An 18,429-nucleotide genomic window follows, 5' to 3' on the forward strand; every position below is an offset into this window, starting at 1 on the left:
ATTTTAACAGTTGCAGTGACCTCTAGTAGTACTCTTGTAGTATCTTATGTGAACTTTTCAAAAGGGGGAATTGCAATAGATCTTGGGGGTCATATAATCTTGTGTAAAAAGAACTATCAATAGAACCACAGAATCAGATTGGATAATAATTTGAGATCATTCTAGTCCAACTTGCATGCCAAATTCAAGATCCACTATGTCTACGGCATCTTTGACAAATGAATGACCGCCCAGCCATCATACCTTCCTTCAGTTGCCTCTCTGGGTTAAACTTACTTAGATCCTTCACTGTTCTCCACAGAGCTTGATTTTCAGAATTCCCTATCTTGGTAACCTTTCTCTGGACTTGTTTCCAGTTTGGTTTTTGAACAATGGTGCCCAGAACAGGGCATGGTATTCCACAAGGAATCTGATCAGGATGTAGTTCAATGGAATGATGATTTCATGGCTTCTATGCTTCTATTAAAGTAAATCTTTTCTGAAAATATGGATTGAATTTGTTGTGAGAGATCACATCTGATGAGCTGTCAGTTTTAAAACTGGCAGGTAGTGGGCCACTCAGCAGATAAGGCAACAAGCAAAAGCAGGTAAGGTGGACTTGTATGTTGCAGGCCCAATCCTAGCAGGGTGCCCTGGTCCAGGATACACCAGCAACTTCGGAGAAGAAGATCTGCTCAGCTACTCAGGAAGCAAGGACAACACATCTCCTTTAGCTGTATCTGCACCTGGGACTATTTCGGAGCTGTTGACAGGATCTTTCGCTCCATCAGAAAGAATTCTCCACCAGCCTGTGTTCCTGCTTTGTTCTCTTTCTGGGACTCTATGACTTTATGGCTTGGAACTCTCTTAGTGTTTGAATCTTAGGCAGACACGCTTCAAGCTTGTATTATTTCTGCCATCTTGCCTCTTTTCCTGAACCTGCATTACAGGGGTGGGATTCTCCAGGTTTAACAACTGGTTCGGGGATCGCATGCTTTGGGCACGCGCTTCGTATATGCCAGTGCCTTATGTGAGCTGCGCACGCATGCGCAGCACTCAAGTCACACAGCTAAGAAGTGGCGATCTGCTGTACCGCGTTAATCAGCTGAGACAATATAGGTAGGTAAAGCGCAGGGGCGGGTGGTGGGCCCACATGACAGTTGCAGCGAACCAGTTCTCTGCCAGCTGATTTTTGGGGTTTGGCCGAACCGGTCCGAACTGGCAGAATCCTACCCTTGCCTGCATACCACTGACAAACGAAAACTGCAGTTTTGTAATGGTTCCCCTACAGAAGGGGAATTTACAGGGCCATTAAATTATTGAAGGTATTTGTTAGAATTCTGAGTGAAAGGATGCAAGAGGTGACGATGAAAACAATTTGGGTTGTGCAGTGCAGCTTTATGTTAGGCAGGGGTATGCAGGCCAAAGCTTTGCTGTTTATCAGATCATTAAGAAATGTATGAATGTGAGAAAGTTGTTCATTTACATAAGTGTTTGCTAAAGCAAATAAGCTGGAATTATGGAATGAATTGCATGAATTTGGAATTGAAGGTTGCTTGCTGTACATAAAAGCAGTATCTAGTGGAAGTGAAACATGCATGAGAACAAATTGGTTTTTTTTTAGCCTAAATATTTCAATATGCTACATTTGGGAACCCAAATGTAGCATACTGAAATATTTAGGCTAAAAAATATGTTAAGACACAGCAATTGTCCCACCAAGGTAAGATTTAATGCTGGGCTTATTGGGAGCAAATAGGAAAGTGTTTGATGCCATCTAAGATAATTTTATATATGTCTATTGATCTCTTCTCCTACCTATAGCATACAGGTGAATATTAAAAACAAAAGTTCTAATGCAAATAATTCTAGAAATTTCTTATATCTATCAAGAAATCCAAAGTTAGTTACACAATTTCATACTTGTTTTTTTTCAATTACGAAAATACAAAGGAGTAAGTTTGGCATTATATAGACAACCAAGAATTTTGGGACATGTTAAATAAATATACTGCAGTATGTGCTCTTAGTCCAGCGTTTGAAGAATTCTAGTGCTGGAGGCTACAGTCCAGAGGAAGGTAGTAATTAGAGCATAGGTTAACTGGAAACCTTAGGCCAGTCCCTATCTCTCAGTCAATCTATTTCACAGGCTTATTGTTTTAAGGAAAAATTGGATCTTGAATTCCTCGAGCAAAAGTGAGATACAAATCTCATGAACGTATAAACAACAAAAATACTCAGTAATAGAGCCATGGTGGAGCAGTGGTTAGAATGCAGTACTGAAGGATACCTCTGCTGACTGCCAGCTGCCAGCAGTTCGATTCTCACCAGCTCAATACATTTGCATTCAAATTTGCAGAGCTATGTCATTTTAAGAACCACTGTGGTGCAGTGGTTAGAATGCAGTATTGCAGGCAAATTCTGCTGACTGCTAGCAGTTTGACAGTTTGAGTCTCATTGGCTTAAGATTGACTCAGCCTTCCATCTTTCCGAGGTTGGTAAAATGAGGACCCAGATTGTTGGAGGCAATAGGCTGATTCTGTAAACTGTTTAGAGAAGGCTGTAAAGCACTGTGAAGTGGTATCTAAGTCTAAGTGCTATTACTATTGCTATATTGATATGATATGATAGACAAATATGAATATATTTCTGACAGTGCAGAAACAAACTGGGATATGGAAATACTATTAAATATGCTTGTAAGGTAGACATATGGATGTAGCTTTTCTGTTTCAGATGACCAAGCATTTTGGATATTGCTGTTATAAACAAGGTAGGAACTGGTGAGTCTAGGGCAGAAAGCTGAATCATAACTATCAAAATCAAGGATAGAAAAAGTGATACTGTAGCCCAAAAGAAATTCTGTATATTTGCTATTGTTTGATTAAGAATATTCTATAGGCATGTACATCAACTAGATACAATTCCATGTTCTTCCAGACTGTCTACAAACATATAATTGGAGAACTTATCAAAAATGTTATTGAGATTATATATATTACATTCATATTGTTGCAGTACTTAACCTATAATTCTGTAATTCTGTGCCAGTACTTTTTTACTTGATTTTCACATTTCCAAAATCAAAAAATGACAAAAAAGCATTACTAAGATTTCAAATATTTAACAGAGTATTAATATTATCATATAAATTAATAGGATTAAAACTAAATAATCTAGTTATCCATGTTTGAGGGGAAAACCCTAGTAAAATATTGTTTTATCAATTTATTCTATAATTTGAATTTAAGACTACTAAAAATGTATTTGGCATTTTGTGTAAAGTAATGTTTACAATGGAGCTCTTTTTCATATTTCTCAAAGCATCACAGAATTTTATTTTGAATTTATGGAATTGATAATCAACATAAATGGGAAAAGTTACTTCTTTTTTGTGAAATGTATACTGCTGAAAATTGAAAATAAATTAAACTATAAAATAACAAACTATTATAAATGAACTATAAAATAATAAAATAAATAAATAAATTGCAAAATGCTTTAAAATATAAGTGACACGCTAACCAAAACAAAAATACAGAAGCCATCTAACTAGATTAGAAGTGGTGGTAGGTGACTATGACTTCTATGTCCTCAATTCTCTATAATGAGCCCGGTTGTAGCATAGGTTTCTTAGTAACATCAAAACCTGGAATGCATTCGTTAAATGAACAAATTTTAGATTTGACATATAATCTGGATAATATTCCCGCCTACAATTAATGCTGCAGTGTTACCACTTTACTGTCTCAGCAAATAAGAAAGACTGCTCCAAAGCATCAGAACTTTGAATGCACAACAGAACATATGGACAACAGACAAAATCTCTGGTACATGGAAATTTCCTATTCTGTATAAGGAACTGTGATTTAATCATGGCCCTTTTCTCAAATTCGCTTTGGACAGCAATGATGATTTCTTAATCAGTTTCCTATGATGGATATGTGTGGTTAGGCCTAACATGACTAGGTTCATTAGATTGAGCTCTCTCTAACTCAAGGAAGGATACAAATCACCATTTGCTATCTGAATGGTTTATTCAGGTTAAGATATTTACCATACAAATTACTGATGACAGATTCTCTGTGAAAATATTTTAAATATTTTTTTTTTTAACAAAACAACACAAAATAAAATCTTTGGATCAATTTGAAAGTTTATCAACTAACCTACAATATAAACTACGGAAAGCTGTAATTTCCGTATGATGTAAGCACACCTACCGTATGTACTGTCTACACATCTGTTATTTTCCTTATTATTTCAGAGAAATTCTCTTTACCGGGGAACATGAAATAGATGACACACTGGGGTCAGCAGCAACAGTTCAACAACTGATAATTTTTCTTTGTACGGGCGCTTAGAAATATTTTACAGTAAGGCAACCACTTCTTTTTCTTTTTAAGCGCTTGCATTGATTGTCAATCACAGTACCATCCTAGTATACCATTTTACTGGTAAAGATACATCTGTTAACATTGTTTGGAAGTTGCATATATAACATGTGCTTGATGCATCACAAACCATGGGCAGGTGTGTGCACAGTTTTAGTTGCTTGTGTAAAGCATGAAGACTGATTTACATTAGGAATGGCCCCTGGTTTATAATGCCTGAAACATTGTAAACAAATGATCAAACAAATGATGGAACTAACTATAGTTCCCAAGCCGTACCTGCTTGCAACAGAAGTCAGAAGTCTAAGTAGGAGGCGCTGGCATATTTCTTATTTGCTCTAAAACACATCATACTTCAATGGTTCATGTGAATCAATTACATCCTAGATGTAATTGTGCCCATGTTCAAAAGACTTCTCCCTGTCTATAAGACAGAATCTAAAAATTGGCAAGTAATTGAGACTAAAGTATGGTTGGTAGCTAATTGTACAATTATCTAATACAAGTCAGATTTACTGAATGATTTTAGCCTGATCTCTTTGTCTCAGTCCAACTAATTTTATAGGAGGTTGCAGGAAAAAGAATTGGAAAAAGGAATATTGGGTAGGACCCTTTGAACTGCTACAGGAAAGATGATGACAGCTTCTTATGTTAGACTTTAAGATTATGCAGAATCTGGAGAATGAATATGTGAACCCTTCCATGATTCAATGGGCAAAGAATATGGGTATAGTATAATGCTTGAACAATGGGAAAATGTATGGATGAAGGGCTTAAAATTTACATTAAATTTTAATTTAAAGTTTTTAAAAATGATGTATGGTAGTATTTTATACCAGATAAAGTATCAAAAATATATAAAGCTATTTCAAATGTACATTGGAAATGTAAATGTAAAAAAGAAACTTTTATCATTTTTGCTGGACATGTGACATAGCAGAATATTACTGGGATAAGATTCATATTTTAATACAGAAGATTCTTAAAGTAGAATATAAAAATAAAACCAGAGATGTTTCTTTTAGGCTTAATGGACAAAGAATTTGAAAAAAAAGGAACTTTTGTTTGTTATACATGTTGACAGCAGCAAGAATGCTTTATTCGCAAAAACAGAAAGATATCTTAATTCTCATAATGAATGACTGGCTGAAAAATGGATGGAACTAGCAGAGATGGATAAATTGACTGCCTTAATAAAAAAAAAAGAACACATCTAATTTTGTTTCTACTTGGAAACAGTTTCTGGATTTTGTGCTTGAGACGGGGAAAAAATGAAACTTTGACTTTGGGTTTTGCTGATTAGATAGATTTGTTATTATAGAAAAGCTAGTATATATTAACATGCAAAAGTAAAAAAAAATGAGGTTGTAATGTTATTATCCTATTCTACTTGTGCTAAAAAGAGTCCGAAGTCTTCTCCCACTTTACCCTAACTTTTTTCCCTTCCCTTTTCCCTTTCCCATTTTCGCATTATTTTAATTTTCTTTTGTATTTTATATCCTGATAAACTTAATAAAAATGTAAATGACAAAACAGGTGTCTATTATTCATTGACTGAGCGTGTCCTGCATGGAGATTTTTGAAAACAAGTATTGTTCTATGAACGTATGAAGTGAACTATTATTTTTTGAATGTAGCATGATTTCACTTGTGTGTGTAATATTACTTGTATTTCTTTAGTGCTTGTTTCATTTACATATCTTCACAATGAATTATACAGTATCTGAATTTTACATTCTTTTGTTTTTCTTGGATACTATCGTGCAAGAATAGTGCACCAATCCCCTACTTTAGCAAAGTTAAATTACCTTATGATTTTATATATTATTTTATGATTATGATTCACTGATTGTTAAGAAAATAAAACTGGAAATTAGTTGAACCTATTGACATTTGACATTTAACAGGATTCATAAGGAAATAGTTCTAAAAACATAATTATCTGTATACCAGTCTAGATTCTGTTAACCATTTGTAGAAGAGTTAAGCGATCTCAGTTTCCTGCTAGCTTTTATCTGACTGAAAGAACATTCCTTAAACTCACGTCAGAGCAGCCTGAAGACAAAGAAATATGACAAGCTCTAATGTTTCTAAACCTAGAACCTGTCAGAACCTATAATTTCTTCTCCCACCAACTAATTTCAACTGTCAATAATTGTCCTTCTATCTCCTACAGCATCCAATTCAACTGATGATGCTTCCAGGGTAGGAAACTAAACATCTTGTTTTCCTCAAAAAAATCAGTCCAGTTGCCTTTTCAAAATAAAAACCATTTTTGATACTGACAAGCTCTAATTTGAAAAAGAACAGGCTATAATGCATTTGTGTTTGGATATTTAAAAACTTCTCCCACGCATTCACTGAGAAGAAACACATTTAGAATAGCTGTACATATTGTCAGTTTAGCGCTTTTCACTGGCGTTGGTTTTGTAAAAATAGATTAATTTCATAAAATGTTCTAGTGATAACTGATTAAATAAAACTATACGAGCAGTATGTTGCCAAAATGGCAGCAGAGCTTAAGAAGTATGATAAAATAGGGTGGCACAACCAATACATATCCTTAGTTTCAGTACTTTAAAAGACTGAAAATGTGAGCTGTTTCTTTTGTTAATCCGCTCCAAGGAACATTTAATCCAATGAGAACCCAGGAAAACAGTTCCTTATGGAATTATTCTATACATGAAGAATGGGAACAGATGTTTTCTAAAGCCCTTTTTAATGAAGTTCCTATAATAATGGTACCTCAATGTTTGCGTGGACTTCTATTGCTACTAATAACAATAATTCTAATAATCTTTTCAAAAGCTTCATTAATTTAGAAGTATTTCCTATACACTATGAGAATTTGAAGGAAGGAAACAGCAAGAATATATAGCCAGAGGGAATGGAAATACAATTGCAGATCCAATCAGGAATTGCTTCACTTCCATTTTACAAACATGAAAAAAAAACAACTTCTATAAGCCTCATTAGGTTTATTGATAGGAATTGTGTCTATTAATGTAGATATAACTCCAATTTAAAGATTACTTTTACCACTAATAAAAGTAGTTAAATACGAAAGAAATCAGAAAGAGCAATATTGTGAATGGTTATTAAACATGATTCTTAGGACTAAATAGAGCTGCCATGTTTGAAATGCTAAAAAAAAAAAAAGGGGGAACTAGACTGAGGGGAAAGACCACGGACCTCTGTCTTGTTTCTCATTCTTATTTATGTACACTTCACAACTATGAGACACTTATACATTATTATCTTGTAAACAATTGACAAATCAAATAAATAAATAAAATAAATATTAGGTGAAAAGAAAATCATAACTCTTTGCTGCCACCAAGTGATCATTCATAAATTTGCAGCCCACATTAAAAATCCCATTGAATTTTGCAATTACAGTATGCAAACTTTTGTAAATGTATGGTACATAGAAATGTTCTTCAGGCTCAATCTTTTAGTCTGTTTTTGCTTTAAAACATTAAATAATTAATTACAATTATCATCTGAAGAAAAGATAGATAATACAATTTAAAAGTTAACTGGATGATAACGAAATCAGTACTAAAATGGCTACTGAACGGCTAGGCTAGTATTAGAGAAACACACACACACAAAAAAAAAATACACAGAGCGCCACATTACACCCTTATTTGCAATAAATGTTAACTCTAAATAAGTGCAACCTGTCCATAAATATTAGTTAAATAATTGTTTCAAAGAAAAGTCTGATGGGTAAAAAACATGAAGAAAAAAATTCTCGAGAGAATTTTTTTTTAAAGAAATACCAGCACTCATTTAGAGTTTGGGATTTGTGAAATGAAAGAAAGCTTTAAAAGAGGCAAACCTGATTGGCTGAGGCTGCTGCAGCGAAGGGGACACTTGCTGTAGGAGCTGTTGGTGCAGAGACAGTGGCGGACGTAGCGCTGTGCATCATGGAAACTTTCAGGAGGGGAGCCAATGAAGCGGTGTGGGTAGCGTTATGGCAATGGAAGTGGAATTTTGGTATGGTGAATATCAGAGCAGCAAGCCATCATATGTTAAACCAGCAGATGGCATGCAATCACAATGCAAAGCAAGAAAGCATGGTAGAGAAATAAAACAAAAGGGAAAATAGCTTATTACATGTACAATTTAAAGGAGTCATAGTTATCAGCAATTCCCAGAAAAACAAATATTTGTTTTAGGTATTTGTTAATGTTATCCAAGTATTGGGTAATGATTCAGTATTCTTACTATAGTTTCAATAATATTTGAAAAAAGCGGGCATGTGAATCTTTTTGGAACTGTGATTACCTAGATGATACAGATCTGGAGTAACTATATCTCATGCTGTTCTAGGAAACTCCTTCCAAAAAGAAGGAAGCAGGGGAGCCTTATTTGAGAGGAAGAAGTCAGTTTATAAAGAATCTTTCTCTGTGTATTCTACACACTATTTTTTTTCCAAAGCATGTGCTCTAAATTGATTTTAGTTAGCAGTGCATAATGACTTTCTCATGAAACATTCATCCTCCTTCCAAATTAGCCTGTTTCATTGGGATGGAGTGGAGAACAATTTCCCTGTCCCCCCCACTTTTCCTATATAAAACTTGCCTGTCTATTCTTTTAATGCTTCTTAAGATCTTCACTTATAGATGGCAATGACTAATGAAGTAAAAGCCACAGGGGGTCCTTTACCTCTTTTTTACAACACCTTCATAACCAGCACATGTTTATGTTGCTAAGGGTTACTGTTAGACATTCTGCATATAGCCCTACAGAACAAACAGTGCACAATCCACATGTGCTTTTCTGCTTAACTTTGATAAGAAAACAGAAAAGCCTATTCAGAGCAAAAGGCATAGAGCAGTGGTGGCTAATCTTTTCAGCACCAAGTGCCGAAATGGAAGCGTGCATCTGCGTGCACCAGAAATCAGAAGCTTAGCTTCCCAGCGCATGCATGTGTGACAGCCACCTGGTCTTCTGGTTTTTAACGTGCATGTATGCACAAAGCCCAGCTGGCCAGCGCATGCATGTGCGCCAGAAAGCTGCTCTTCCTGTTTCCGGCACTCCCGTGCACACAAAGACCAACTGGTCAGCACGCATGTGCGCGCCAGAATCCGGAAGAACAATGTACCCGGAGAGATGGCTCTGCATGCCACTTCTGGCATCTTCAGGCAATATGGCCAGCTTACTTTTAAACCACTGAAAACTACATTTCAGTCTAATTTTGTCTGCTTTTTTATGTCAATACACAATGAAATTGTCTACTGAAATAAAGGCTGTTTTGTTATTATTTTCTTAGCTTATTTCTAAAGATTCTGATTTTATTTATTGATCATGATTCTATGTTCTATTGAACATAGCTTAAGTTGTGTTAATGTGCATAGTATTATGATATATGTCTCTAACTGGTTCTTTCCATGTGTAATTCCCTATTACTTGCAGTTCCTGCTTTCCTGGACAATTCTGCATGACCAAAAAGAGTTATTGAGCATATCAGTCTTGTTCTGCTTCTTTTATACTACCAACACTGTTTTATAGGTGTATCTACCACTTCCTGAGACTGATTCACAGTTTGGGGGAACAATATCCAATACGAATTCTTGCTTCCAACAGATTCTCCCCTTCCTTTTATTTCTTAGCATTTTCTATCTGCTTCTTTCACAGCCTTTGCTATTATTTAATTACTTCTTTCTTAGGTTTCTGCACTTAAGAGTTCATGAATAGGTCCAGGATGTTTTCTTGAAAACAAAGCAAAAGAGTCTGACTATGCTTTCAGGAATATTTCTCAATTTCCTAATCTTGACTACAGCCTTCACATTCTCTGGCAGTCTGCCATTCAGAGACTTATTGGGTCCAACTCTGCTTAGCTTCTGAGCATGTGCAGTCAACTAAATCCCCTCCATCTGCTTTACCATATATAGTTTACTTATGAGGCATATAATTGTATGTATGTATGTATGTATGTATGTATGGTATTCAGCTTTGTTCGGGTATTTTCCCATGTCATTATAGTTGTGCTTTTAAAGTTGTAGCAACGTTTCGGCAGAATCTCATCTGCCTTCATCAGGCTTCTGTATTGTGGCAGATGAGATTCTGCCAAAACGTTGCTACAACTTTAAAAGCACAACTATATTGACGTGGGAAAATACCCGAACAAAGCTGAATACCATACATGCAAGTACCCGCGAAAACTTAAGAAAACAAATATGTGTGTGTGTGTGTGTGTGTGTGTGTGTAAAAACTTTGTAATGATTGTATAAAAGGATAGGCTCATGTAATGTTCTCTGGCAACAAAATAGAAGTTTTGCTTTATTCTTTTTTGATTTCCTAGTATATAACTGTGAGAAAATAGTGTTAAATAAAGGTAGCAGAAGTTGTATTCCAACCTTTTCTTTCTACCCAGACTGTTTGGATAAACAAATATTGGAAGTTCACTATTTCATGAGCACATTCAAATAGTTTATATTTAAAATTCAAATATGAGTTCAATTTTTTTATTAGGATTCTAACATAATGGCAACCATTTGATAAAGATTGAGGTAGTGTATTCTATATTGCGATTTCCTAACAGTGAAGTTTCATTATATTGAAGTAAAAATATAATGAACTTCTTAATTTTGGAAATGGATATTAAAACAACCTGAATTTGATTTCATTTTTTTTACTTTTTATTTTACACTCACATCTATGGTCCTATAAGCAATTTATTTTATCATACATTAGTTGTAACCTAACTACTATCTAAAATTATTTTATACAGTCCCAACAAGGAAAGTGAAGATTATAATAATTAATTTTGATTCATTTTTCCACATATAAATAAAGTGGGGTATGAAAAAGTTGAGGGCATCTGGGAAACACAATTTAAAATCTTGATTTTAAGACACAAGCATTAAGGCTGGAATTTCAAACAGTACCTTAATAATGTTATTACTAAAAATTAATTTGAAAAAAGTATGTTGGACAAATGCTAAATTAGAAAATGGAAATTTTCTAATGTTTCAAAATTTAAAACTGTACTGTATCAATGAACTAAATGAAAATTGCTTCTAAAAAGCACTTATAGGACTGCAATGTTAAATAGCTTTATAATAGTTTCAAATAAAATATATTTAATGATTATTTTTTCTGCAAATATTAGGATAAAATTTCTGGGAAATACTGATAAAAACTTTTTTTACAACACAGCGAAAAAGAAAATGTAGGCATACCACTATGAAACTTCAAAATACTAATGAAGTTAAATTGCTTTTTTCAATAGTTTGTCACACAATAATGCTAGCATTATAAAATATACGTTAAAAAAAGCAAAAGCACACTGGACTTCATGATATAAGTGCATTTTCCAGTAGGACTGGTATTGCAAATGATGATGCATCTAAGTAGCCGGGTTTTATTTCTTTTTAAAAAATAAAATAAATGTCAAATGTTTTAACCATTCGAGTGAAAATTCAAAGTAACCATTTATGTCTAATTTATATTTTAATTCTCCAAACAAAGAAAGGTAGAGAATACTATTAAAAAGAGATCAATAAATAAGTTTGAAACCTACCAATACTGGTAGCAGGTGTCATGCACAAAACTGACCCTGTGTCATGCAATGGTAGGTGAAAAAAGGTGAATAAAGGGAAGAAACAGGTTAGCTGTTTAGAGTTAACATTCAAAGATCCAAGCATCCCAAGGAAAAACCAAAGTGAGTTAAATAGAAATTCAAAAAGACTATTCATAGCTTCATTGCTATTCTAAAACATTTCACTTCTATGTACAAATCTGTATAAATATACAAAACAAATGAAATTCTTTACTACAGTCAATGATCAGATGTTATCAATATACAGTAAGTAGAACCTCTAGTCACAATCATAATTCGTTTCGTAACTTTGGTCACAACCTGATTTGGTCGTGACCCGAACCTAATTTTGGAAATTTGGTGATTACAAAAAAAATAATAAAAATGGCACGGAAGGGGAAATTGACTGCGGGGGGGGGGAGTGATTTTTTTGGTTGGAACCTGATTTGGTCATGGTCAAAAGCATTTGTGACCAGAGGTTTATGTTATGGATCATCATAATCTGTACAGCAAACATTTCCTTTAGTATTGAACAATGGGACATTCTCATTAAAAAGAATTCAGTTTGAATAGTATATATAACAATAACTGTTTTACAATGTGATCTCTATTCCTGCCAGCCTGGTGTCATCTGCAAATGTATATGAGTTCCCCTTCTATTCCCTCATCTAAGTCATTTATGAAGATACTGAAGAGTACGGGGCCTAAGGCAAAATCTTGGGGTACCCACTGCTTACTTCCCTCCAGGTAAAGATAGTTCCATTAAGGACTACATGTTGAGTGTGGTTTTCAGCCAGTTTCAAACCCATCTGGTGGTAATTTTCCCACATTTTTCTAACTTACTAAGAAGACTATGATCTACTTTGTCAAATGCCTTCCTGAAATCTAAATAGACTATTTCCACAGCATTTCACTGGTCCACTCATTTAGTTACTTTGTCAAAGAATGAAATGAGATTGGTTTGGCATGATCCGTTTTTGACAATCCGTGTTGGCTTCTGGTTATAACTTTGCTTGCTTTTAGGTGTTCACAAATCTGTTGCTTGATTACCTTTCCCAGGATCTTCCTAGGTATTGATGTCAGACTGATTGGTCTGTAGTTTTCTGGATCAGTTTTTTCCCTTTTTTGAAGATTGGAATCACGTCAGTTCTTTTCCAATCCTCTGGTAATTTCCTGGTGGTTCAGGATCTTTGAAAGATATGGTTCAAAGTTTCCGAGATCACATCTACCAGAACTCTGGGATGTAATCCATCTGGTTCTGGTGACTTGAACTCATCTAGAGTGGACAGGTTTTCTCTTACCATTTTCTTGCCTATTTTAATTTGTAAGTCTGTCTTTTACTGTTCTGTTCTTGGTAGAGGTTGGACTGTTTTTTTTCCTTTTGCATGAAGATGCAAAGAATGAATTAAGAAGCTCTGTTTTCTCGCTGCTACCCATCACTTCCTTGCTGTCTTCTCCCATTAGTGGACCCATTGTTTCCCTGACCCTTTTCTCGTTTTTTTTACATGTTGAAAGAACCTTTTTAAAATGATATTTTATTTTTGTTGCAAGTCATAGTTCATTCTGAAACTTAGTAACCTGACTTTGAACCTTAATAACCTGACTTTGCAGATTCAGGTTATATGCTGGTATTCTGCCTTAGTTATGTGTCCCTCTTTCCATTTTTATACTAATCCTTTTTTTGTCTTAAGTACCTTAATATTAAGCACCATTCAAATTGACAGAACTCATATGTATGAAACAACTATGCACCAAAATGTGTATGTGTGTACAGTATTGTTAAAATGTTTTTCTAGAATATTCTGCTTGTTAACACTGGTTCATTTGGGGCATAGAGTCAAACTCTAGGTTACAGTTTACTATTATCTACACAAGAAATTGTGAGTTTCATATTCACATGTTATTCTCCCTCTTAACCATCATATGGTTTTCTTTTGAGGTCCGTTTTATGTTACACATAAGATCAAATCAGAAGTTGATGGATAGATACCTATGGGTTATTGCAACAAAGCAATTTCTATACATATTTATCAATGAATCATTGCCTTACTATATGCAACAGACACATAACGATAGGCAAAGAACTGATTCTACATTGGTGATTTTTTTTTAAATGAGATTTTTTTTTAAAATGCCTCCATTGGAACATACAGGAAGGAAAATGATGTTTGCTTGGAAGGGAAATCATGGGGCAGATTAACATTAGGCAAATAGTTTTAAAAAACTTTAAGATCCTTCTAGCAAATATTAAAATGGCAGAGAGAAGCAGGAAAAAGAATGAAGATAAGATTAAGACATGTAATCTAATGTTACAGTGATGGAAGATTCTTGTTATCTTATTCTATGCTATTGTCAGATTTTATAGCCTTTGTGAAACTTTCTCATAAGATGTAGTACCATGATGGTGAACCTATGGTACACGTGCCACAAGTGGCACACAGAGCCATTTGTGCCAGCATGCGAGCTGCAGGGAAACTTACCTCACTGCGCATGCGCAAGTCTCACATCTGATTTTTCGGCTGGTTTGAGGTCTTTTTCGGCCTCCCGGAGGCTTGGAAAAAGCCTCTGCAAAGGCTTTTCAAGACGAATAGGCCCGTTTCGTCACTTCCTGTAATACCGGAAGTGACGAAACGGGCATATTATTCGGCCTGAGAAGCCTTGCGGAGGCTTTTTCCAAGCCTCTGGGAGGCCAAAAAATCAGCTGTGAGGTGCAGTGCAGGTAAGGGGGTGGTGGGGGGTGGTATGGTGGGGATTTCACGCGCATATGCAGGGGCATGGGGAGGCACGCACTGCATTCTGGGTGCTGGCACACAAGTGCGTGTGTGCTAACGTGCGTGCAATTTTTGGCACAGGAGCCCAAAAAGGTTGTAGTACTGTAGTACATGGGGCCTCAAGTTACCATCAAATAAGATAGTAGATGGACAGTGTCATGGATATCAAACAGAATTTTTACTCTGGAAAGAAATAAAAGAGTAGCCTTCTGTATACAACAGAAACAGAGAAGGAGAGGGTAAATCCACCTCACAGGGTGACTGTTTGGAGGAAAAGCAGAACACGAAGCAGAAGCATAATATACTGATAGCTCTCAACTTACAACCGCTCATTTAGTGACCCTTCAAAGTTACAACAGCACTGAATGAAGTGACTTATGACCATTTTTAACAATTGCCACTTTTGTAGCATCCGCATGGTCATGTGATCAAAATTCAGATGCTTGACACCTGCTTCCAATTTATGACGGTTGCTGTGTCCTGGGATCATGTGATCACCTTTCGTGATCTTATGACAACGGGGAGACCAGATTCACTTAACAACTAATACTAATTTAACAACTTCAGTGATTCATTTAACAATTGTGGCAAATGTCATAAAATGGGGAAAACTCACTTTAAAAATGTTTCACGTAACAACAGAAATTTTGGGCTCTATTGTAAGTCAAGGACTACTTGTACCATGCCTTGGGTTGTAGAAAATAAAGGCAAGATATAGTAACAACCACAAGAGCAATGTATTCCCAGTAAATCTTCATATATTTGCTATGTCCTTCTGAGTTCTTCTAAGTCCTATATCGAAAATATCTATACAGAACACATATAGTTTTCTATATAGAAAATATCTATATAGAACATATATAGTTCTTCAAAGATGCCAAAGAACTGAGACAAGACTCAAAGGTGCTTTTTCAGGAGGCAACTGGACTTTCTTGTTTTTTCTTTGAAGACATTTTGCTTCTCATCCAAAAAACTTCTTCAGCTCTGATTGGATGGTGGGGAATGGAAAGATTTATATTTCTTGCAGACTAAACCTTTGCCCACTATCCAGTTGCCTCCTGAAAAACCCACTTTTGGGACAACCATGACCTGGAATCACTGAGAATCTCTACAAACTGAGACAAGATCATGCCTCGTTCCAAAAGACTGCTGAAAGACCAGGGTTAATCAAATGGGTTGACTGAAAACTTTTGATCCTCTTTACGCACTTCTAAACATTTTACAATATTCTTCGGAAATATTAAAAGTTTTTTTTTTTAAAAAAAAAGCCTCGTCAATGTCCTCTTAAAAGAGGTGGCAAAAGGACACAATTATTCAGATGAAAGCACAAGGAATGGGATCACGTGGGGGCTTTTTTTATCCAAAGACAAAGGAATCAAAATATTTCTTTACTTCTAAACAGAACTTACCTGTGGGAATAAATGATGCATGTTGCTGCAGCTGTGCACTAGCAAGAGCCTGTTGGTAGTGCAAGAAACTGGGATTAAAAATAGCACTGGCACCATTGTTTTTCTCAAGTGCTTGTCTCTTTGGTAAAGGATGAAGGACAGCAGATGGAAAGGCCTGTGGATTAAATACACACATACACACACAAATACAAACACACACACACACGTGTATATATATATATATATATCCATATATATCTATGTACATAGATTTATATCTTAAAACGAGGACTGGGTAATTATTACAGCTTTTTCAACAGTTGAAGAAGCCTTGCCATGTTCCAAAGGCAGCAATGTAAAATTTTATTATTACTGGCAATTAATTAAACTAAATTAAACTAAACTTATAGAATCATATTAGTAATTAGACAGAGCCTAGAGAAAACATTATTTTTTGAAATAAGGTTAAAATATTTGTGTTTGTTTCTATTTATAAAAGGCACGTTATTTATTATAGAATAAACAGCGTCAATGATAAAAAAAATCACATTTTTTTCTTCACTTTGACTAAAATAAGTCAATGGAAGATGTAACTTTGTTAGAAAAGATGCTAGGTTATTCTGTCATATATAACATGTGAAAATTAGATTACTTAACTACTGAAATTATGCCTTATAATTAAGAGTGCAATTCAGATAAACGTTAAATTTATTTGCATTTTGGAAAAGCTACATGCAAAGCAAAAGGTGAAAGTCAAAGTACCAGGTCTACAGTTGCTTCAAGAGGTCGCTTCATTGCTTTGGCAGTCGATTGAGTCTTTTTAAGAATAGGCAGCGAGCACATGATGGCAGTGGCCAATGGAATTCAAGCGAATTAACATACAGGTAAACAGCAAGCAGAGGTGCATCATGGGAACGGCATTGCATTGTGGATAGTTGAGAAGGAAAAAAATATTCTGAATGCAAGATACAACATACAGAACACTAGACATGCACAACAACAGAAATACTTCATCATCTAAAGAAATGAACATTACATCTTGGATTAGTACTGAAGCAAAAAATGCATTTATCGTAATTTAGTTAAAAACATATAAGAATAAAACAGATGTTTGGAATTTAGGAAAGTTGAACAAAGTAGCAGCTTGCAGACAAATAAGCATCAGTAAGCTTTTATACTACGTAGGAAAGCAGTTATTGCAATGATTTTCCTAAACAAATACTGGTAAGTTAGTTATGCCATATTAGGAAGCATACATTAATTTCCAAAAATTAACAATCAAAACTGAAATCACAGGAAAACAATATTTTAATGAAATGAACACATATATAAAACCTAGAAAGATTAATATTATTTTAAAGTCGTGTTTTTTACTGAGATCTTTAGTTAATGTTACTTCTGATCTTTATCACATTCAGTATAGTTTAAAATGTTCTCTAATTTTAACTATATTAGGAACCACGGATTACCATGTTAAGTAGGAAAAAATGATTACACATTTTGTTTGGGGATTTTAACAGAATAACAGAATTGGAAGGGAGCTTGGAGGTCTTCTAGTTCAACCTCTTGCTCAAGGAGACCCTATACCATTCCAGGCAAATGGCTATCCAGTCTCCTCTTAAAAGCCTCCAGTACGGAGCACCCACAACTTCTGAAGGTCAGCCATTCCATTGGTTAATTGTTCTCATTGTTAGGAAATTTCTCCTTAGTTCTAGGTTACTTCTCCCATTGAATAGTTTTCCTCCATTGTTTCTTCTCGTTTTCTGGTGCTTTGGAAAATAGCTTGTCCCGCTCTTCTTTGTAACACTCACTGAATAATGAAACACTGATATGCCATCCCGGACTTTCTTTTCACTAGACTAGACATACCCAATTCCTGCAACTGTTCTTCATACATTTTAGCCTCCAGCCCCCTCATTTTGTTGCTCTTCTCTGTACTCTTTCCAGAGTTTCAACATCCTTTTCATAGTGTGGTGACCAAAATTGAATATTGAAAACCGAGTATCCCAAGATTGGTCTTATTAAGGCATTATAAAATGGTACTAACACTTCACATGATCTTGGTTCTATCCTTCTGATAATGTGCCCTACATTACATTGGCTTTTTTGGGCGGCTACAACACACTGCTGGATCACATTTAAATAATTGTCCACTAGGACTCCGAGATTCCTCTCATAGTTATGGCTTTTGAGCCAGGTTTCACCTGATCTATACCTGTATATTTGTTTTTTCTTGCCTAAGTGTAAAACACTGCTTTTCTCTACATTGAATTTCATTTCATTTCAGGCCCAATGTTCAAGTCTGTCAAGATCCATCTGGCTCTTGAACCTGTCTTCTGGGGTGT

General features: G+C 35.1%; 1 protein-coding gene across 14 annotated transcripts in view; it reads right to left on the reverse strand.

Annotated features, from left to right (window-relative positions):
- MBNL2 (muscleblind like splicing regulator 2) overlaps positions 1-18,429 on the reverse strand; it is a 63,173-nt gene that overhangs the window by 11,284 nt on the left and 33,460 nt on the right. For 2 of the 14 annotated variants that reach the window (XM_026668969.2, XM_087967364.1), the window contains exons 6-9: positions 16,847-16,900; positions 16,106-16,259; positions 11,908-11,943; positions 8,218-8,312 (exon numbers count right to left, since the gene is read on the reverse strand). In XM_026668969.2, the coding sequence (XP_026524754.1) occupies positions 8,218-8,312; positions 11,908-11,943; positions 16,106-16,259; positions 16,847-16,900 (339 nt within the window). The remainder of the gene's footprint in view (positions 1-8,217; positions 8,313-11,907; positions 11,944-16,105; positions 16,260-16,846; positions 16,901-18,429) is intronic. The other 12 variants (XM_026668977.2, XM_026668973.2, XM_087967368.1 and 9 more) reach the window with 12 other exon arrangements.

Source organism: Notechis scutatus, chromosome 5 (assembly GCF_049901735.1).
Source record: "Notechis scutatus isolate UNSWTSFEM ecotype Mainland chromosome 5, rNotScu1.2, whole genome shotgun sequence".
Classification (NCBI taxonomy): domain Eukaryota; kingdom Metazoa; phylum Chordata; class Lepidosauria; order Squamata; family Elapidae; genus Notechis; species Notechis scutatus.